At 44.9% G+C, this 22143-nt stretch overlaps 1 protein-coding gene across 2 annotated transcripts in view; it reads left to right on the plus strand.

The window, feature by feature from the left end:
* The window catches only part of LOC122787663 (DNA topoisomerase 2-alpha-like), a 1447528-nt gene that overhangs the window by 1069176 nt on the left and 356209 nt on the right, over positions 1-22143 (plus strand). For both annotated transcript variants that reach the window (XM_044054499.1, XM_044054498.1), the window contains exon 26: positions 21181-21321. In XM_044054499.1, the coding sequence (XP_043910434.1) occupies positions 21181-21321 (141 nt within the window). The remainder of the gene's footprint in view (positions 1-21180; positions 21322-22143) is intronic.

A 22143-nucleotide genomic window follows, 5' to 3' on the forward strand; every position in this document is an offset into this window, starting at 1 on the left:
GGTAAAGACTGACAACTCCACTTTTATGTGGTGCATAAACAAGCAAGGGGGTTCCCATTTTTACCCCCGCTGCAGACTATCCATGGCTCTGCAGAACACAGCCTTGAGTTACCAAGTTAATCTACAGGCTCATTCCTGCCAGGAAAACTAAATACAGTGGTAGACGAACTAAGCAGATATCTCGTGGACCCACACGAGTGGAAACTGGAACCAAAGATTTTCAACATGTTGATCAACAAATGGGGGATTCCAGATGGACCTGTTTGCCTCCCACCATAACTACAGATTGGACAAATTCCGCACAAGGACTCCCCACAAACAAGCTTGGAAAGTGGGTGCCCTGTCCTTCAGCTGGAAAAATCTATCAGTTTATGCCTTTCCTCCTCTGCTTCTCCTCTCCAAAGCACTACTAAAGATCAAACGGGACAAACCAAGGATGATACTGATTGCACCAGACTGGCCACGACAACACTGGTACCCCCTCTTGCACAGTGTCACAGCTGGCCCTATGGCACCTCAGACCCTTACCCTGCTGTCTCAGCAGGAGAGCCAGATTCTGCACCCCCAACTTCAGACTGACCTGACAGCCTGGCTAATTGCCTAATCTCTGTTACCATCCCTCCGTAAACAAGTGGATGTCCTTTTGGAGGCAAGGAGGCCTAGTACTAGAAAATCTTATGCTGAAAAATGGAAAAGATTCTGTGCCTGGAACCAAACTCAAGGGGATAGCCACGACAGCACCCAATTTACCTCAAATTCTTCAATACTTAACTGAGATGCTTCACAAGGGCCTTTCCTTTTCCTCCATCAAAATTCACGCCTCAGCCATTTCAGCTCATTACAACACAGAACCACCCCTTTTTTCTCACCCACTGCTCAAGCAGTTCCTCAGAGGGTCCAGAAACTTCAGACTATCCAGGAGAGCCCCATCTCCAGCATGGAACCTTCATTTTGTATTGGAAAAACTCGCTCTTCTCCTTTTGAGCCAGCTGCAAGTGCAGAGTTAAAATTCCTTTCTTGGAAACAGCTTTCCTTTTAGCAATCACTTCAGCAAGAAGGGTATCTGAATTACAGGCCCTTACGGCAGTGGAGCCTTTCATCATTTTTCAAGCGGACAGGGTGTCCCTCAGGACCAATCCCTCTTTCATGCCCAAGGTGGTATCCAGTGTGGCTCTTAATCAGTCCATTCATTTGCCAACCTTCTTTTCTAATCCGCAGAACAAAGTGGAACAGATACTGCACTTCCCTACATGTGCACTGGCAGCTTAGATTTTACTTGGACAGGACTAAACCTCAAAGGAAATCTGAACTGCTGGTGGCATTTGCTGCATAGGGGGAATGCTATTTCAAAGCAAACCATTTCTAAATGGATAGGCTATTGCATTCATTTCTGCTATAAGCACCATGGAAAACCTATCCCACATGGGATTATAGACCCCATTCAACCAGGGGGGCATCTACCTCTACAGCCTTTCTCAGAGGTGTTCTTACCAGAGACATCCTTACATAATTACTGTGGATGTTTTGCACCACAATCCAACCACCCCAGTGATTAATATTTCCACACCTAACCCCGCCACTGTGGATACTGATAAAGATGTGGTAGTTACTACTGACATGGCTGAGGGAGGGGGAAGAAAGAGTTGAATGAACAGGATTTTTCTGGGGGAAAGGGAAGAGGAAGGAACCAAGTGAAAACAAAAAAGAAAGGAAAAGTGTAATTATCAACTTGGACAATAAAGTAAATGGGGAAACAGTTATTGATTCTGACAAAGTGACTTATTCTACAATGGTGTTAAAATTTTTAACCTAAGTGGGATTGAGATTAATGAAAAACACTTTCACCTTTTTGAAAGGTTTTACATTTGTTCCAACAGTTAGATTTGATGTTTGTGATGCTCTATAGAGTTAAAACTGTACACTAGAAATATTAAATTTTGCATTAATGTTTGAGCAGACCAATGGCTATGATGCAACTAGCTTTTGAAAGGCTGGTACATTCAACCCTCCTCTCCACCCGGCTTTACAGGTGTTTAAAGAGACATGTGCATCAGTTTTATACGAACTGAGTGTAGATTAAAAAAAAAAAAATTAAGTTTTTGTTTAAGGCTAATTTGACCACAAGGGGAAAATGCATCTTGGAGGACTTGCTCAACGACAGGGGGGTTTGAATTATGAAACCCGATAAGGGGGGGGGGGGGTATGGTCTTGGTCAACCCTTTTGATTACTTTAGTAAAATTTTGAACATCCTGGGGGACGTTGTCTACATTCTAGTTTCTACGAATGAGATCAACATCTCTTACAGGAAAATAGATCTAGCCATAGAAGAATTCATCATGGAAGGTAGACTGGATGAAAAGATTGGTATTATGTTGACCATTAACCAAGACTAGCGACTTTCTTTGGAATTCCAAAGATCCATAAAAGTACAACTGACCCTCCATATAGGCCAATTGTGTCAGGGAATGGATCTAAGACGTATGCTATTGCATTTTTTTTTTGGACCATGCACTTAAACACATCCCTGATCAGTATGAGCGTATGTTGAAGTATTCTTGGGATTTTTTACGTGGTTTGACACTGCAGTCTTATGAAGGTGAGGTGTACTTTTTAACCATTGATGTGGTTGACCTATTCACCTGTATTCCAACTGATGAGGGTTTAGATTACTTTTGGCTACTTTTGAAGGACAGTAAGTCTACCTTGAGCTTTGATATTGACCTGTTGATAGAACTAATGAGAATTGTGTTGGAAATCAAATTTTGTGTATTTTGAGGGGGAACTTTCAAGCAGGTTAGAAGCGTAGGTATGGGGGCAACTTGTGCCCCCATCTTCGCCAACCTTGTCCTTTTACAATGGGAGTTGCAGCATTTGTTTTTCAGATTTTTACAGCAATAACATCAAATTATACCGACGCTTCTTGGATGATTTGTTTATTTGGGAAGGACCAGCGAACACTATTGTGGAGTTTGAGTTTTTAAATTCCACCACTGAATTCTTAAAATTTATATATAATTTTGACCAGGGTGGAATTGATTTAGATGTGAGGTTAGATAAAACTAATGGGGGGACTGAACTCAAGAATTTATAGGAAAAATATTTTCAGTAATTCCTACCTCCCCTACAACAGTGACCACCCTTGGAAACAAACAAACGGAGTATAGTCAAGGTCCAAATGGTCAGAGCGGCCAGGATGACAGAGTGGGATGATTTTTTAGTGGAAATTGGTTTTATTTCTGATTTGTTTAGTTCAAGAGGTTACCCTGATAGGTTAAAGGAAGTGTCGGAAGAATTATAAATGGTCGTGCAGCTAGATATTCTCCTATTTTGGGGAAACCATTGGAAACTGTAAAAGGTCATGAAGTGTATAGTGAACAAGCTTTTAAAAGAGCTATGGTTCTTCAACACAGTAACATTACAAGGAAAGTTAAGGACCTCATTCAGAGAAATTGGAAGATGTTAAAGCACAATAAGGACTTGGTACGCAAAGTAGGTGATCATCCTAACTTTGTTTATAAAACAGGAACAAATCTGAAAAGGGCGTTCGAAAGTAACAATTATCGACGTACAACTACTTTGGACAAGGGAACTAGTAGGTGTGGGTATTGTAGATACATTTTGGATGAAGTACCCATCACCTTAAATTATGACAACAGTAGGATTTACTTTGGGAAGTCAGAGAGAGCGTTGAACAAATTAATTTATGAACATTTATATAACATAAAAAAAGGGAATAATGTTAAGTTGTCAATCTCGCCTTCATTCTTGCTTGATGGGTTCGGAGCCGATCCCTCGGCTCCGACTCGGCACTTGCTAAGCTCGAGAGTCACTTTTACCAGCTCGAGGCAGCCCCATATCCCATGATGCAAGGCGGTAAGTACCCAGATCTCGTTTGCCGCTTCGCTTATGAGGTCCTCCTTTTACCAGCTCCTGGTAAGTGATTCACTTTTTGGATATTTAAGCCCCTTTTTCTTAAAAAACCCTTAATTATTAGTTATTAGTTAATTTTTTACCTTTTGTGACAGAAAATCCCTGTCTTTTCTAATTTATTTTAGTCAAACTTTACCCATCCCATCCCCTCCCTGTTAGGGTGTGTGTGTTTGTTTATAGAAATACCTTTTGGTATTTTATTTAAGTTAATTTTTTGACTGGTGTGTGTGTGTTTGTGTAAAGCACCATGTCAAAGGAGAGGGTCTCAGGTTTTAAGAAGTGTGACTCGTGCTGTCAGAAGATGTCTCTGACAGACGGTCACACTTCTTGCCTGTATTGCCTGGGGCCTCTTCACCTGCAGGACTCCTGTGCTATTTGTCATTCCTTCAGCCAGAGAGTCCTGCAGGAAAGACGCAACAAACTGATCCTTAGGGGCCTTCTTAAGCCGGAGGGCTCTCCGGCTAAGTCGGCTCCATCCAAATCAGTTAAATCTTCCAAGGCCCAGGCTTCTGTGTCTAAGCCTGCAGCCTCGGCTCCGACTCGTACCGAGTCGAGATCGGCTCCGGCTGGAGCCGATTCTGGTTTAAGAAAGCCTTCGGCACCGATGGCCATCGGTGCCGAATCTGTATCGACCACTTCGGTGTCGGCTCCGGTCGGTTCCGACACCCATGTGGCACAGGCATCGGTGTCGGCTCCGATCGGCTCCGACACCGTTACTTTGGTGGCTGTATCGGCTCCGGCTGGAGCCGATACATCGAGGCTTCCTGTCGGCTCCGAGAGGTCGGCTCCGACAGGATCTATAGTATCGGCTCCGATGGCTCATTCCAGGGAGAGGTCGAGGTCTCCTTCCTTGGAGCCGATACTTTCGGCTCCGGCTTCACCTCTTCTATCGGAACGGAGCCATCGGAGCCGATCTTCAAGGTCATCCAGGTTGTCAGATCATGACCTAGAGAGTGGTCAGTAGATTACTTAAGTCACAGGTACTGGCCCAAATGTTACATAGTCCGTCTCAACAGACGACTGTTCGTCCACACCCCGTTATAGTTCCTCCTTCAACTCTACCCCAGAGCTTGGAGTTGGAGTCTTCGGGAATGGTTACTGCTACGGCTGGAGGACGGATACCCCTTCTGTTCCTTCAGCCTCTACTCTTATCTCCTCTTGAGACCTTCCTTAGAGGGATTCGGTGGTCGGGCTTCCATGGTCTCCTCCGAGGGGTGAGTGGCATCGGACCCTTGTCCGAGCCGCTCTTCCCCTTGGAGCCTCGGCCTTGGTGAGCTCGGCTCCGACATCTGCCTCGGAGACTTCCCTTTGGTGGTCCCTGGGTTCCTAGCTCTTGAGCGGGTTCTCTCGGACCTGCCTGGGAGGGAGCATTGAGTGATGAAGAGTATACTGGCCACTGGTATCAGTCAGCAGTCTGTTCCGTAGCTCCTCCCTCTATAGTACCTGTTGACATCTCTGCCACTTCTCTTGCTACAGGACCCAGAGATCCTCCGCCTCAGGTTTCCCCATTGGGAATTTCCCCTCTTCCGAGGATTCTCCTGATGTTTGGGAGATCCTCCTAGGAAGAGGACTTGTAAGAGGAAGCATGTAGACTCCCGAGTCTGTCACTTGGATACTGACTTTGATGAGTCAGAGGGATCCCTAGATCCCCTCTGAGGATGTCTCCTTCTCAGACATCCTAGAACTTCTGAAACAGAGGGAAACTGGCCCACCAACAATCCCTCTGAGGATGAGTCAGTATACCTAGAGGCGTTTGGATCTCGGCCCTCCACCTCCTGGGTGTCTCCGCCTTCGACCCCTTATGCAGGTTATTGCACGAAGGCGTGGGCAGCTCCTGACTCTGTAGAGCCAGTCCCTAGGAGGCCTTCAAAATTTATCACTGCCCGTGTGACAAACAATTCCTTACTAAGGGTGTCCCGCTGATGCCATGGTGGTGGCTGCGGCCACCAAAAGTAACTTGCAGATCCTTCCGTGCCCGTCCATCCTCCTAATAAGGACTCTAGGACCATGGATAGGTAGTAAGCGGATGTTTTCCTCAGCGACCTTTGCTATCGTTCGCTGAATTACCTATGTCACTTCACCAGACTCCAGAGGGATATCCTTAAGGAGCTGGGTGAAGTAGTTCAGGATCCTACAGCTGCAGGGGCTCAAGAAAAAATTGCTTCGCAGCTAGGAACCCTCAATTCCATTGCAAACTCCTCCATGCGGCTAATATCTTATGCTGCGGATGGTGCGAGTAGAGCCGCAGGTACAGGTGTGGCTCTTAGACGCCAAGCCTGGATGCGGCTATGTGATTTTGCGGATCCCTTTAAGGCGTCCTTCACAAATTCTCCCTTTGATGGGTCAGCTTTGTTTGGCCCTCAGGTGAAGGAAACCTTGACCAGGTGCGAGCAGGATGGCAAGACTCTTTCTGCTGTTGGAGTCCGTTTTTCCACCCCTTCTAGACCTTATCCCAAAGGACAGAAGGGCGGGAAAATGTGGTTCCGTAAATCCCAAGGAGTCACGCCGGATTCACATGGTCAGTTTACCCCTAGAGGCAGAGGGGGTAACAACAACAGATGCCGCTCTAGAGGCAGAGGGGGTCCGAAGAACCAGGGAAACAGGGAGCCTCTCTCTGACAAGCCCTTTCAGCATCCCTGAGGTGTTGCTCGGCTGTCCCTCCTTGGAGGCAGTCGGGGGAAGATTATCACTGTACCCAGAAGCCTGGCATTCCCTCACTCAAGACAGATGGGTACAGTCGATCATATCCAAGGGTTACATAATTCCTTTCGAGGAAAGTCCCTTCCCCTCAAGTTCCCTTGCAGATGTACCACCGGTCTTAGGGAGATTGCAGAGTCAGAAATCTCAAAACTACTGCAAAAAGAGCCATTCAGCCAGTTACAATAGACCATTCAGAGACAGGAATCTACTCAAGGTTCTTTTTGGTCCCCAAAAAGAGGGGAGACTGGAGACCAATATTGGATCTCAGCAGACTCAACAAGTCTGTGAGGAAGACAAGATAGGGAAAGGTCACTCTTGAGTCAATTCTGCCTATCATACAGAAGGACAACTGGATGTGCTTAATAGATCTTCAGGATCGTACTATCACATCAAAATTCACAGGCGCTCCAGGAGATTTCTCCGCTTCGGCTGGGGTCCAGTCATTTCCAGTTCAGAGCCCTGCCCTTTGGTCTCACTACAGCCCCCAGAGTGTTCACCAAATGCATGGCAGTGGTCACGGCTCACCTGAGGCGTCAAGGATTCCAGGTGTTTCCGTATCTCGACGACTGGCTCCTGTCAGCCACCACCAGGCATCAGCTTATACAAGCCAGGGATTACACAATAGACCTTTGTTCTCATTTGGGCATCTCAATCAACTTGAAAAGTCATCCTTATCGCCCTGCCAGTCTATTACCTTCATAGGCAAACTTAAACACTGTTAGGATGTCAGCTACCCTTACAGAACAAGGAGTTTCAGACATTCAGACTCATGTCAGGATCATTCTGGCCAGCAAGAAAGTACAGGCCAGAATGGTTCTAAAGGTATTAGGTCTCATGGCTGCGGCCATTACTCTTCTTCCCTGGCTCGATTCTACATGCGCCTTCTTCAGTGGATGCTGTTCACACAATGGTCATACCAGCAACTTCCAATGCGTCACCAGATTCTGGTGACACAGACATGCAAAGAGCATCTTGCTTGGTGGATCACATCGTCTCAGGTTCACCAAGGCAGGTACTTTGTACCCCATCCCGATAGCCACTGTCACCACGGATGCCTCCCTGATCGGGTGGGGGTCATTATCAGGGCAGGATGGTTCATGGGGCGTGGCAGCCGTTCGAGTACCATCTGCACATAAATGTCCTGGAGATGAGAGCAGTGCTTTTAACGTTGCAAGCCCTCAGCGACTTTCTTCCCGTAGGGACAATTGCAGTCCACACAGACAACATGTCTGTAGTTTGGTATATCAACAAACAGGGCGGAACCAAGTCCTACCCCTTGTGTCGAAGCGCTCAGACTATGGCAATGGGCGATCTCCTCTCATCGGTTTCTGGTAGCAACGCATATCCCTGGGAAAACCAACATTGTAGCGGACAGATTGAGCAGAGCTATCCTCATGCCTCACGAGTGGTCTCTCAAGCAATCTATAGCGGAAGAGATTTTTCTGGAATGGGGTCGTCCATGTTGCGATCTTTTTGCTACTCCCCAAAACAGCAAATGTCCAGACTTCTTCAGCCTCTTCCCTCTATCAGGCCATCCCCCCAGAGACGCTCTGACCCAGGATTGGCCCCAAGGACTTCTTTATGCCTTCCCTCCTTTTCCTCTGATCCCTCAGGTGATCCAGAAAGCTACCGTTTTGAGAGCCAAATTGATTCTCATTGCCCCTTACTGGGCTCGACAAGTTTGGTTCCCGTTCCTCCATCATCACCTTTTGGTGCAGCCGTGGCATCTGGACCCAGTGCCAGATCTTCTGATTCACCAATCGGGTCAGCTGCACTGGTCAATCCCTTCTCTCAACCTCACAGCATGGTTGCTCCACTTCCTTCCTTAGCCAGGCTTCCTTTGATCTCTAACCCAGTTAGAGACATCATAGTAGCTTCGCTAAAATCCTCTACCAGGAGGATTTATACAAGCAAATGGAAACGTTTCTCTTATTGGGCTAAGGCCCAAAATATTGATCCTTTTACTGCCCCTGTTCAGGCAGTCCTAGACTTCTTAGCAGAGATTTTTCATGCAGGCTCCTCTTCTTCCACAGTCAGAGTTCAATTGGCTGCTATTTCCAATTTTCATGTCGGGATAGCAGATCATAATATTATGTCCCTTCTTGAAAGGAATTTTCCTACTAAAGCCTCCAATCAGGAATCCTCCTCCTCAGTGGGATATAAATTTAGTGCTGACATCCTTGATTCTTCCCCCCTTCGAGCCAGCTGTTTCTTGTTCCCTGAAATATCTTTCTTGGAAAACTTTATTCCTAGTGGCTATTACATCTGCCAGGAGGGTGTCTGAACTTCATGCTCTTTCGGTTCGACCCCCCTATTTGGTTTTTCACAAAGACAGAGTATCTTTGAGAACTAATCCAACCTTTTTACCTAAGGTCGCTTCAAAGAACAATCTGAATCAATCCATTGATCTCCTGTATTTTTCCTAACTATTCAGATAGAGCTGAACAAAAGCTACATTATCTTGATGTCCACCGTCAACTTAGATATTATTTGGACAGAACAAAAAATTTAGAAAATCTGATCAACTTTTTGTTTCCTATGCGGATAATAAAAAGGCCTTCCTGTTTCTAAAGTGACCTTGTCCAGATGGCTTTCTTGGTCATCTCTGAAATTTATCGCTCAGGGGAAAACAGCTGTGCTCAAAACCTAAAGCACATTCAACTAGGAGCTTAGCTACTTCTACAGCTTTTCAAGCTAGACTTCCTTTGGACACTATTTGTGCAGCGCCACTTGGGCTACTCCTCACACTTTTGTTTCCCATTACAAATTGGACTTGGCCTCCAGGGACAGAGCCAGTTTTGGCTCTACAGTCCTCAAGAGTTTGTTCCATTGAGCCACCCAGGATAGAGGTGCTAGGGGCGGTCCCATCAAGCAAGAATGAAGGCGAGATTGACAACTTAACATTAAGAAGTTATGTACCTACCATAACGTTCCAAGTTAGTTGTCTTCTCGCCTTCTTTCTTCGACCCTCCCTCCTTCCCCTGGCCTGGACAGACCTTGTATAAGAAACTGTTATGCTGAAGACCATTCAGACCTGGTCCTTCTTCCATCTGTAAGTTTTCTTTCTTCCTTTGGGAAGTATTTTATGCTTGGTGCTATTGCCCTTTGTCAGCAAACGAGATCTGGGTACTTACCGCCTTGCATCATGGGATATGGGGCTGCCTCGAGCTGGTAAAAGTGACTCTCGAGCTTAGCAAGTGCCGAGTCGGAGCCGAGGGATCGGCTCCGAGCCCATCAAGCAAGAAAGAAGGCGAGAGAAGACAACTAACATGGAACGTTATGGTAGGTACATAACTTCTTATTAATAATGCATTAAGTTAATATTTACAAATGGAGCCTAAACACACTGGCTTTCGTTTTGGCATTCTTGAACAAGTACCTATTGACCCTAAAGGGGGAGACTTGGCTATGCTGCAGGGAGACCTATTAGCAAATTAGATTGAATGCCACCCACCCCCCGGGACTAAATGAGCATATTTCTATTAAGCCTTATTTGATTAAAAAAGCAGAAGATTTATCAAAATAATTACTTAAAACAACCATTGAAACAATTATTAAAGTAACATTTTGATTGTATTGTTTAACATAATTTTAAAGTATTTTAAATTTTTGACATCCTTTTCTTCTTTTTTTAGATAGAACTGTTATTTTGTGTTTTATATTTTGATTCAAAGTTTTATCAAGTTTTTTAATGTTTGGTAAAAAAGTGAATTTATTTTTAAACTTGACAGTTGTAAAAATGTGCGTGGTTACTTTAAATTTAGGTCAGACTGGTTTTGGCGCCTTTTTTTTTTTTGTGTGTGTGTGTAATTGAGTTATTTAAAGATGGCTGAACAGTTGCACTGTTTTTACACTTGAAAAAGCCCTATAATTGAGTTAGGGTGAAATCGCTTGTGGAATTTATACATTAAATGTTTTATGGATAGGGTGAAATCGCTTGTGGAATTTATACATTAAATGTTTTATGGACTTGCAACCTGTGCTGACACTATCGTTTTATTGGATTAGTGGCTTTTTCTACAATCTTTTTCCACTTGTTTTTTTATATATATATATATATATATATATATATATATATATATATATATATATATATGTTCTGTGTGTGTGTGGGGTTCTGTGTGTGTGTGGGGTTCTGTGTGTGTGTGGGGTTCTGTGTGGGGTTCTGTGTGTGTGTGTGTGTGTGTGTGGGGTCTGTGTGTGGGGTCTGTGTGTGGGGTTCTGTGTGTGTGTGGGGTTCTGTGTGTGTGTGGGGTTCTGTGTGTGTGTGGGGTTCTGTGTGTGTGTGGGGTTCTGTGTGTGTGTGGGGTCTGTGTGTGGGGTCTGTGTGTGTGTGGGGTCTGTGTGTGTGTGGGGTCTGTGTGTGTGTGGGGTCTGTGTGTGTGTGTAGGGGTCTGTGTGTGTGTGTAGGGGTCTGTGTGTCTGTCTGTGTGTGTGTGGGGGTCTGTGTGTGTCTGTCTGTGTGTGTGTGGGGGTCTGTGTGTGTCTGTGTGTGTATGTCTGTGTGTCTGTCTGTGTGTCTCTGTGTGTCTCTGTGTGCCTGTGTGTGTGGTTCTGTGTGTGTGTGTGTGTGTGTATGTGTCTATGTGTGTATCTGTCTGTGTGTGTGTGTGTTCTGGGGTCTGTGTGTGTGTGTGGGGTTCTGTGCGTGTGTGTGTGTGTGGGTGGGGTTCTGTGTGTGTGTGTGGGTGGGGTTCTGTGTGTGTGTGTGTGGGTGGGGTTCTGTGTGTGTGTGTGTGTGTGTGTGTGGGGTTCTGTGTGTGTGTGGGTGGTGGGTTTGTATATTTGCTTCCCATTTAGGGGGGCACCTGACATCTGGGGCAAGAAAAACTGATGTAATGGCATCTGCTGCATGCTTTATACACGTCACGGAAGATAAAGCAACCGACGCAGGACCCAAGACTTTGATAATCAGGCAGACAGTGCTACTGCAACAGTGTGTGTGTGGGGTTGTGTGTGTGTGTGTGGGGTTGTGTGTGTGTGTGTGTGTGTGTGTGTGTGTGTGTGTGGGGTTGTGTGTGTGTGGGGTTGTGTGTGTGTGTGTGTGGGGTTGTGTGTGTGTGTGTGTGTGTGTGTGTGTGGGGTTGTGTGTGTGTGGGGTTGTGTGTGTGTGGGGTTGTGTGTGTGTGGGGTTGTGTGTGTGTGTGTGTGTGGGGTTGTGTGTGTGTGGGGTTGTGTGTGTGTGTGTGTGTGTGTGTGTGGGTTGTGTGTGTGTGTGTGTGTGTGTGTGGGGTTGTGTGTGTGTGTGTGTGTGTGTGTGTGTGTGTGTGGGGTTGTGTGTGTGTGTGTGTGTGTGTGTGTGTGTGTGTGTGGGGGTGTGTGTGTGTGTGGGGGTGTGTGTGTGTGTGGGGGTTGTGTGTGTGTGTGTGTGTGTGGGGGTGTGTGCGTGTGTGTGTGTGGTCGGTTGTGTGTGTGCGTGTGTGTGTGGTCGGTTGTGTGTGTGTGTGGTCGGTTGTGTGTGTGTGTGTGTGTGTGGGTTGTGTGTGTGTGTGTGTGTGTGTGTGTGTGTGTGTGGGGCTACAGTTGTGTGTGTGTGTGTGTGGGGCTACAGTTGTGTGTGTGTGTGTGTGTGTGTGTGTGTGTGTGTGTGTGTGGGGGTTGTGTGTGTGGGGGTTGTGTGTGTGTGTGTGTGTGTGTGTGTGGGGTTGTGTGTGTGTGGGGGTTGTGTGTGTGTGTGTGGGGGTTGTGTGTGTGTGTGGGGGTTGTGTGTATATTTGCTTCCCATTTAGGGGGGCACCTGACATCTGGGGCAAGAAAAACTGATGTAATGGCATCTGCTGCACGCTTTATACACGTCACGGAAGATAAAGCAACCGACGCAGGACCCAAGACTTTGATAATCAGGCAGCCTGAGTGCTACTGCAACAGTGAATACACACTAATATCTACATTTATGGTAAGGGTACACAACTGTACTTTCCCTCTTCACCCTCTGGTGAGAAGGTAAAACCACCAAAGCCAAAAATTCCTAAACTATCTACCAGAACAAATGTCTTTGCAGACTACTTCTGCACCTTTAACAGCTATCGCACCGGATGTGACAGTTCCTGAAATTGTCCTAGACACCAATCACGGCTCTGAGCCCTTTCTCGGCTCCCATAACCCAGCTGGACCCTGCTGTTCCTATACTCTCAAATGGAGACTGGTATTAATGGACGCACAAGCTCGGACCAGATTTTCATGGTCTGTGGACAGGCTTATTCCTAGATCATCCAGAGTCACCTTCGGGGATAATCACTGGGTCCACCAGCAGCCTCTCCGAACTATGTTTTGTGCCTTGTGGACCAGCTGTTGACACACCGGGGGGTGTTCCTTCCGATTCAAAATCAATCCCTTATGGGACTTGGGTTTCCTGCTTCACGGACTCCATCTTACTCCTCCTTTGACCTCCTTGCAGATTCCGAAGCCCTCTGCTCAGATGCCTCTGCTTTGGTGCAGGTAGTTGGCCTCACTTTGTCCTCTGAGTCTTCCTCTGGCAGCGGGACTGGACTGTGGGGTCCTCTGTTCCAAGTTCAGCGCCTGCTTTTTTCTGTGGTGCAGTCCACGGTAATGTGAGCCATGTCGGTACTTATCCAGCTTCAGGCTCCTTGCCTAGGAGCTGGCCCAACGGATTGTGATGCAACTCTGGTTCCAAGGTTGTCCTAATCGTTTCTGGGCTTCCATCCCTCTTAGGACAGCCCTGCTTTCCTGGCGATGGAGGACTCTTGTGTCCGTGAGCAATCACTTGGGGTTGGAGCCCCCATGTCCTTCCTCTGTGCTGCAGCTTCCACAGGCCACTGTCCCAGATTGAGCATGGTAGCCACAGGAGATCTATCGCTGGGTGCCTTTTCTTCTGGGTCTTCAGAAGTTCCCACTGAGGAGGTTTCTAGGAAGTAATCGTGCAAGAGGAAGCAGACTCCCCTGAGGAGTCCCACCGAGGATGCTGACTAAGATGAAGGGGGATGGGTCCCCTCTATCTCCCCTTGAAGGTGTCTCCTTAGGAGGCATCCTGGAGATCTTGAAACAGTGGGGTAATTGGAAGCCCAAAAACCATTGCTCGGAGGAATCCGTTTTCCTGCAATCCTTTCGTGCTCTACCATCTGGGTTGACCCTGCCTGCAGATGAGTTGGTCTAGCAAACCTGGAATAACCCTGCCGCATTTGAAGCAATCCCCAAGAGACCCGACCCGATAAGTTCCTCTCCCTCAGAACATCCTCATTTGTCAAAAGGTCTACTGGGTAGATGCTATGGTGGTGGTGTCAGCAGCCACCAAGAAAGAGCTTGCTGAGGAGAGCCAAACATCCGCCTAACAGAGTCCCGAGCAGTGGACAGACTGGGGAAGTGAGTGTTTGGTTCATCGACCTTTGATATTCGGTCTTTGAATTACTTGGCACACTTAGCCAGACTCCAGAGACCTCAGCTCCGAACTCTCTGGTACTGTCAGGAAAGGTGTCTGATGAGGTTAGTGACAAGATAGCCTCGCAGCTAGCAACCCTGGAATCTATTTAATTTTTCCATGAGGTTGATTTCACATGCAACTGAAGGGATACCCCGAGCTGCGGATTCAGACAGTTATGAGAAGTTACGCCTGGATGCGCTTATTTGACTTCGCAGATGCCTTCAAGCCTTTCTTAATGCTTCAGTGGAAACATCCTTCCTGTTTGCCCCCAAAGTGAAGGACACATTAGTCAGGTGTGAGCAGGACTAGAAGACCCTGTCTGCGTTTGGTGTAAGTTTCTCCACTCCTCAGCGTCCTTTTTCCAGGAACCAGCAAAGTGAGAAATTGAGGCAAAAGAAATCTCCGGGTTTTTTTATGACATGCGTGGCGAGTTTAACCCCAGTGGCAGAGGGGGGGGTAACACATTTGAAGGTCCCCCTACAGGGCAGAGGGGGGGGTCTGTTTAATCAGGGCTCCAGAGGTTTTTTTTCTTTGGGCAGTCCAATCAGCTCTCCTGAAGAACTACCAGATTTGCTTTCCTCTGGAAACACTCTGGGGACGTCTCTCTGTATCCCAATGCCTGGCTATTACCACTAACTCTTGGGTGCAGAAGATAAATTCCAGAGGTTACAAAATCCCTTTAGACTCCTACCCAAAACCTCCAAACCAAATCCCAGACTGTCCACCCAATCTAAGGGACGAAACAGCTCTACAGATGAAACAGCTGTGCTTAAAAAGAGTCCAAAAGGTCCCATCAGACAAGATAGGATCCGGATTTTACTAGAGGTTCATTTTGGTGCCAAAAAAGACTGGAGGCCAATTTTGAATCTCCGCTGTTTAAACAAGTTTGTCAGCCAGACAAAATTCTAGATAGTCACAGTTCAGTCCATTCTCCCTTTTCTGGAGGAAGGTGATTGGATGTGCTGTATAGACCTTTGGGATGTGTATTACCATATCAAGATGGGAAGATGCCCAGAAGGTTTCTTCGCTTCTGGCTGGGAGCCAGTTATTACCAATTCCGTGCCCTGCCCTTCAGACTTCTCTACAGCCCCCAGAGTGTTAACCAAATGCTTGGCAGCAGTGACAGCTCACTTGAGACTGCAAGGATTCCAGGTGTTTCCATATCTGGACGATTGGCTCCTCACTGCCCCCACCAAGCATCTACTGGTGAAAGCCTTGCATTAATACCCTCTCAGGTGCATCACCTGGGAATACCTATAAACTGGGAAAAGTCCTGCCCAACTCCAACCCAGACCCTGGAGTTTATATGTTAACGTTCACTCGTTCTTATTTCATCTCTCTCCCGGATTACAGGCTTCAAAGAATAAGGATGCAGCTCCAGGTGATACTCTGTCACGAACAGGTCGTGTGTTTGCTAGGATCAATAGCAACATCTATAGCAATAGTACCCCTAGCAAGATTTCACATGAGACTTGTATCCGAATCCGCATCTGTTGTCCAAGATCCACATTACGAATCGCTGCAAACTGGATCCTTCTTGGTGGATGAAGCCAGACCTGGTACTATGGAGATGACTTTTCTATTCCCCTCAGCCCAAAGCCATTGTGACCACGGATGTTTCCCTGATTGGGGGGGGGGGGCAGGGAATAATCAGGGAATCACTGTCCAAGGTACATGGTCCAACATGGACGCCAATCTGCATATAAATGTTCTAGAACTAAGGGACTGTGTTCTTAGCGTTGCAGGCCTTTCAGACTGCCCTTCATTTTGAAATGTTTGCTATCCAGTCGGACAAGTCAGTAGTTGGGTACATCAAGAAAATAGGAACTAAGTCCTATTCTCCTTTGTCAAGAGGCTGTGAGAGTTTGGCAATGGGCGATGGCTTCCATCCGCTTTCTGATAGCAACCTATATACCAGGGAGTTCAGTGTAATCGCAGACAAATTGAGCAGGTGCTTTCTCCTACGTCACTAGTGGTCCCTCGACCCTAACTTGGCAGCGAAGAGTTTCAGCCATTGGGGCCAAACTTACTTGGACCCATTTTCTTCCCTGTCCAACTAAAAGTGCAACAACTATTTTGCCCCAATTCCCCTGCCGAGAGTCCCTGAGGGACGTGCTTATTCACAATTGGCCCATTGGACTTCTTTATGCTTATCCCTCCCATTCCTGTGATTCCTCTTTCTAAAGAAAGCCCTTCGGTTGAAAAGCAAGATGATCCTCCTAGCCCTTTTTTGGCCTTGACAGGTATGGCTCCCCTCTCTGGTCTCCTCACCTTTGCAGACCATGGATTCTGGATCCACCTCCAGATCTGATATCTCACCCTCAGGGGCTGAGCCACTTCTTCCCAGCCTCAAGCTCACCGCTTGGTTTCTCCACTTCCAATGATTGCCAAGCATTGTATTCTTTCCTCTACAGTATGTTACATTATTCTGGCTTCTCGTAAACCATCCACCAGGAAACTGGATGCGGACAAAAGGAAAAGATTTTCTATTTGGTATAGACAGATTTAGACCTTTTTTTCTGCACCCATCTCTGCTGTGCACCAGTGCCTATCTAATTTTTTCGAGCAGAGCTCCGCAGCTTCATCCGTTTATGTTCATTTAGCTGCCATTTTGAATTTTCATAATGGTTTTGGTGATTCCTCACTTGAGCAAGACCTTTTTGAAGGGAATCTACCATTCAAGACCTCCAATTAAGAAGCCCACAGATCCCCGGAAGTCTCACTCTTGTCGTACAATCTTTGACACACTGTCTCCCTTCTTGCCACCAGCCATATGCAACATCAAGTTTCTCTTGGAAATCATTTTCTGGTGGCTATTACTTTGGCCAGACGCATTTCTGTGCGCCAAGCTCTTTGTACCAAGCGTCCTTGTTTGATTTTTCATAAGGACAGAGTATCACTGCAGACCATTCCTTTTCTACCAAAAGTAATTTCCAAACTCTCCATTAATCAGACTATTGACCTGCTTTGTATTTTTTCCTTGATTCTCTAACAAGGGAGACTATTGTTTCCATTTATTAGATGTTCACAGGCAATTGAGGATGTTCATCATGTTACCCTGCTGCAGTCATCACACTTGGGTTATGTCGACAGGTGGTCCCGCAGTCAGCCGGAATTCCAAAGTCTTAGTCCGGCGTCGGTTGCTGTCGCTTCTTCCCTGACGTCAGTGCGCTAGGGGTATATATAATGCATCCGAAGCCATTTTCTTCAGTCTTTCTTGCCGCGCGGTGCCCGAAGCAGAAGCAGTTTGCAAGTGCCAGTCGACTTCTGAGATTTTCGAAGTCTAATTTCAGATCCGAAGTCTTCAATAAAGCTAAGTACTCCATTGGGGAAACTTTACTTGCCTCAGACCGATGTCAGAAAAAGTTAACAATTGTATTTCTTGTGGGAAGCAAATACCTCATAAGTATTTTAATTCTTACTGCATACTTTGCCTAGGCCTATACCACGACGTCACCAGTTGTCGTTTTTGTGCTAGGTTTAATAAGCGTACTATAAAAAGACGCTTTAATTTCGCACAACGCTACTGTAGAAAATTTAACTACACTATGCCGTCGGAGCAACCGATTACCAGCGTGCACAAAAAACGCAGGGATAAGGACAGGCAGCCTAGACCCAAGCCAGACTCCGAGCCCTCGGCTGGTCCGGTCTCCGGTTCACCGGTCTTCAGTGAGGCTCCGATGCAGCCCCTGACTACCGCAGATCTGGAACCCGAGCCCGCTTTGGAACTTTTGGCGGAAAGTACCAGGCCGACGCAGCCATTTTGTTTAGCCCTACCGACGACACTGCTGAAAAAGATGGTGCTGCAGAAACACCTTCGGTTTCTGAAGGCGTCTTCAGACCGATGTCGCTCATCATAAAAACGTATCCTAAGATGGACTCCTATTAAACCTAAAAAGACTGCACTTCAGTCCCCTGTTCAAGGCCCCATGCCTAAGAAACAGATGCTCAAAATGGCTGAAGATTTGATCTCTTTAATCAGGGGTTCCCAACCCCCTCCCAACAAAAGGCCTAGACAAGAGGAAGATATGCATCCTCTGAACAAGTGTCTATTTCCTCAGGCTCCTCTGCGGACCAAGATTACTCCTCCCCTTATGAAGATTCTGATGCTGAGGATTCCATTCCCTCCGCTTCTCCCCCTGAAGACTACTCCTTTGGGGAAACTTTACACACTACGAGGGGACATTTTCACTGGGGAGGCTCCTGTGGCATCTTTGGGACCATTTCCTGCACTAAGGTTTTTGCTCTGAAACAGCCTCTGTTTATTTGCTACGGCAAACTGTGAGGTAACAGGGAGAATGGGGGTTATGGGTAAAGTCTTGGCATAAGTTTGGCTGGCACGAGCTTTTGTATAAGGCCGACTGTTCCGAGGGCTCAGAACCGAACCCATCAGTAATGAAGATCAACACGGAGGACCGTTATGGTAAGACAACTTTTTTCCTTTATTTTCCTCAGCAGTTTGCCAGTCATTTGGAATGTTGTATAATAGTTTGGTGTTGTAACTTGGTTAGTGGTGGATTATATTTTGCTGTAGTGATATGTTCACTGTGTGCTGATGTTTGCAGATTCAGAAGGTTGAGTCCATTTGGTAGTTGAGGTGCCTTGCATTTATTTTGTGATCAAATTGAGGTTTGAGGAAAATTATTTTGGGCTGGGGGGGAGGGGGGTCTGATTGCATGTCTTAGTTTACAGTCACAGATTTGCTGTAGGTACCATCCAGGTCTAGATTAGGATGTTAGCATTTTTATCTTGTTTTATGATCCTGAGTTGTAGAAGTTGCTGTAAGTTGGACAAGTCCCAGAGCATGCAGGTTTGGATTTTCTGCTGTTGGTTTCATTGTACATTAAACAGTATTTGCTTTCATTTACAGATGATGTGCCAGTTTGTGATCAGAAGCAATATTTAATCCCATTTAAAATGTTTTGATTGTAAGTGGAGTATTTTAAAAATGTTCTATTGTAAGTGGAGTATTATGTAGTCTTAGTGTTGGAGGCTGAATAGAGTCTAGATGAGTCTGAAGAATTTCATTGTACCTCCTACTTTATGCGTTCTATAGACCACACATCCTGGAGCTTAAAACAAGGTGTGATGTATGAAATGATTCAAGAACTAGGGAAAAGCATTTCTAAAGAAAATTAGTTCAAGGCCAAAGTTGTGCATTAAAGAAGCTGAGTGGCATAGTGCCAAGGAAATGGAATTACTTGCGTGCCACTTTGTGGCTCATTTGAAGGGAGGAACATTTCATCAAAAGCAATACATTTGAATGCTTCATTTGCTCTTTTTTGCTTTAAAACAAAAAAAAACAATGTACTGATTGAGAATGAAGCTTCCAATTTTAGACATCTAAGCTGGGCAAGTCCCACAGGGTTTTTGGGCATTGCATGGAGAACTTTCACCTTGTATCTCAATGCAAGGCAGAGTCCCGAGAGGTACAATTACATATAAACTCACAGGTCGGTCCATGAAAACTGGTTTGTATTTGTGTAGACATTATATAGGAATTGTTGAATGCTTTTGCAAGATACAAGCTAGGTGTTGTGGTCTTCCATTAGGGCCACAGTCCTCATGGGTATATATTCATATGACTGACAAGATATCTATAACTCACTCAACACACTGTCCACTACTTGCCTCATTTTTCTCCTTCTCCTCAGTCTTTATTACTACTCCACTATATATATATATATATATATATATATATATATATATATATATATATATATAATATAATATATATATATAATATATATAATATATATATATATAATGTATATATATATTATATTATATATATATATTATATATAATATAATATATATATATATAATATATATATATATATATATATATATATATATATATATATATAATAAATATATATATAACTATCTATCTATAGAGAGAGAGGGGGGGGGAATCTCATTTTGTACACTAATTTTATTTTTCTCAGATCTTCACTGAAATGCTTGTTTTTCTTAACCTGCATCTACTAGAAAACTGTACTGACTACTACTTTGTATAGACTAACTAGATGTGTATTCTGCATATTACTGTATGCATAATATTTTACTATCTAATTATTGCACATTCCTTATTTCTGTGGAGCTTTTCTCCCCAGGCCTCCATTGAAAATGGGCTTCTGGCCCATTCACACTTTCCCGGTAAACAAATGTAAATAAATAAATGATAGCTACTCAGGAGACGAGTTTTGCGACTTGGATGTCCTTAACCTGGGTAGTAAGTTGCATGACTTTCTGTAGTGTGCTAAGCCTGGATGAGTAGGTCCACCTTTGCATACCCAGCCTAGTCTCCCTGCCTCAGATGAGGTCAGTAGGCCTCTTGTTTCAATATTTTTGTTTAAAGCCTGAGATTTGGAAATGGGAGCCATACCTCTCAACTGCCTGATTTTTGCAGGATTTTGTCTCATTTTTGGTTTTTCATAAAACTTTTCTGGCAAATCAGAGGATTGAAGTAAAAATTGTAAGCATTTAAGTTTCCGACTCTTCTCTTCAAAACAAATTCTGATGCAGAACATGTTCTAGCAACTTTCTAAGTTTGCAAGCGCAGTATTAAAAAAAGTCCCTATTTTTGGAGCTTTATCCCCTCATTATTTATGACTTTGTCCATATTTCTTGCTCTAAGAGGTATAGTGGAGCTTTTATGTAGTGCCATAGGTAAAGCTCAGAAGGTAGATTTTAGATGCAAAGCTGCCAGTGTTAGCTTTAACAGTTGATAGAAATGGCTGTCTAGATATAGCATTACAATTAGTACTTGGTATGCTCCTGAAGCCTACATGTACTCCCAAGTTTCCAGTGAACCAAAAGTTTCAACACTCAAATCACCTAAAATTAGTGAAGCATATTCATTAGGTTCTGGGGAAGGCCCTTTAAACAGGACTCCAGAAACAGTTACTTCAGTTAATTGAAAAAAGGATCTGAAAACGTCTCTGGGTACTTTCTGTTGGTTGGATCAGATCAGCATCTTCATTAGAGATGTCCATCTTTATTTTGGGGTTGTCTAAGTGTGGAAGTTGGATAGGAAGGTTTGATATCAGCTGCCACTCCCCTTGGGGGGCACTAAAGCAAATATTCTATTTAACTTGTTATTGTGAGATGCAGTGATGCATCTGTATCTTACCAAGTTTTTTCTCTCAATTTTCCCCCCTCTGCAGGAGGAATTGGTTGACGAGGATGATGAAAATGCGGAAAAAGGTAGTTCTTCAGGTCCTGATTTTAATTATCTGTTGAATATGCCGTTGTGGTATCTGACCAAGGAAAAGAAAGATGAGCTCTGCAAGCAGAGGGATACTAAGGTGAGAATGAGTAGATGAACTGATGTACATTTGTGATAAGAATGCAGGTTGAAACTCTAGGTGTTTGGCATTATACAAGCATTGCTTGGAAAAAACTTAGATTGAAGAAGCATGCTTTAAAATGTTTTGGTTTGTTAGCAATATTGGCTATTAGTTCATATTCTGCCATTTTTAGAAATGCATTTGAAAAGGCTGATGGGGTTTAATTTGTATGAACATGCAGCTAATCATGACAGTTTCACACAGCAGTTTAGGGGAAATTAAGTGAAAACCAAGTACATTAGTGAATGTAGGGTGAGTGACGCTCGCCTTTGGTGTACTTGTGTAGTATAAAGCCCCAATTCTGGGGTAATTTGTATAGTGGTAGTACAGAAATAGTAAAACATGCAACATGCTGGTTTGCTCATTTGTCTTTTTCAGTAGAAAATTTACAACTTTCTCTTCCCTACAAACACGGAATGTCCAGAAACTGCTCTGTCTTTGGGAATAGCCATACCCAAAACCACAATAATATGACTCTGTAGAAGATTTACTGGACTGGAAATGTAAAACAGGGAAGGTAGTTGACATAATTTGCATACTGCTAATTTCTGCAGTAGTCGAGTATAAGGGGTAATATCTTGTCAAGGATCTTAACAGCTGGTCAGCTTCCAAAGAATCAGGGCACCTTCCATCCACTTGTTTGACAAGCCCTTCAGAGCTTTCTTGACACTGAGATCGATCTTCTGTGTGCTTTCAGGGATCAATGTTAAGCTTGTGCTGTTCCATTGCTGGGTAGATAAGTTTCTCTTGGGGAAAACCTTCCAGATTAAATGCACTTGA

The sequence above is a fragment of the Protopterus annectens genome, chromosome 13.part0 (genome assembly GCF_019279795.1).
Source record: "Protopterus annectens isolate FY-2018-M chromosome 13.part0, PAN1.0, whole genome shotgun sequence".
Classification (NCBI taxonomy): Eukaryota; Metazoa; Chordata; order Ceratodontiformes; family Protopteridae; genus Protopterus; species Protopterus annectens.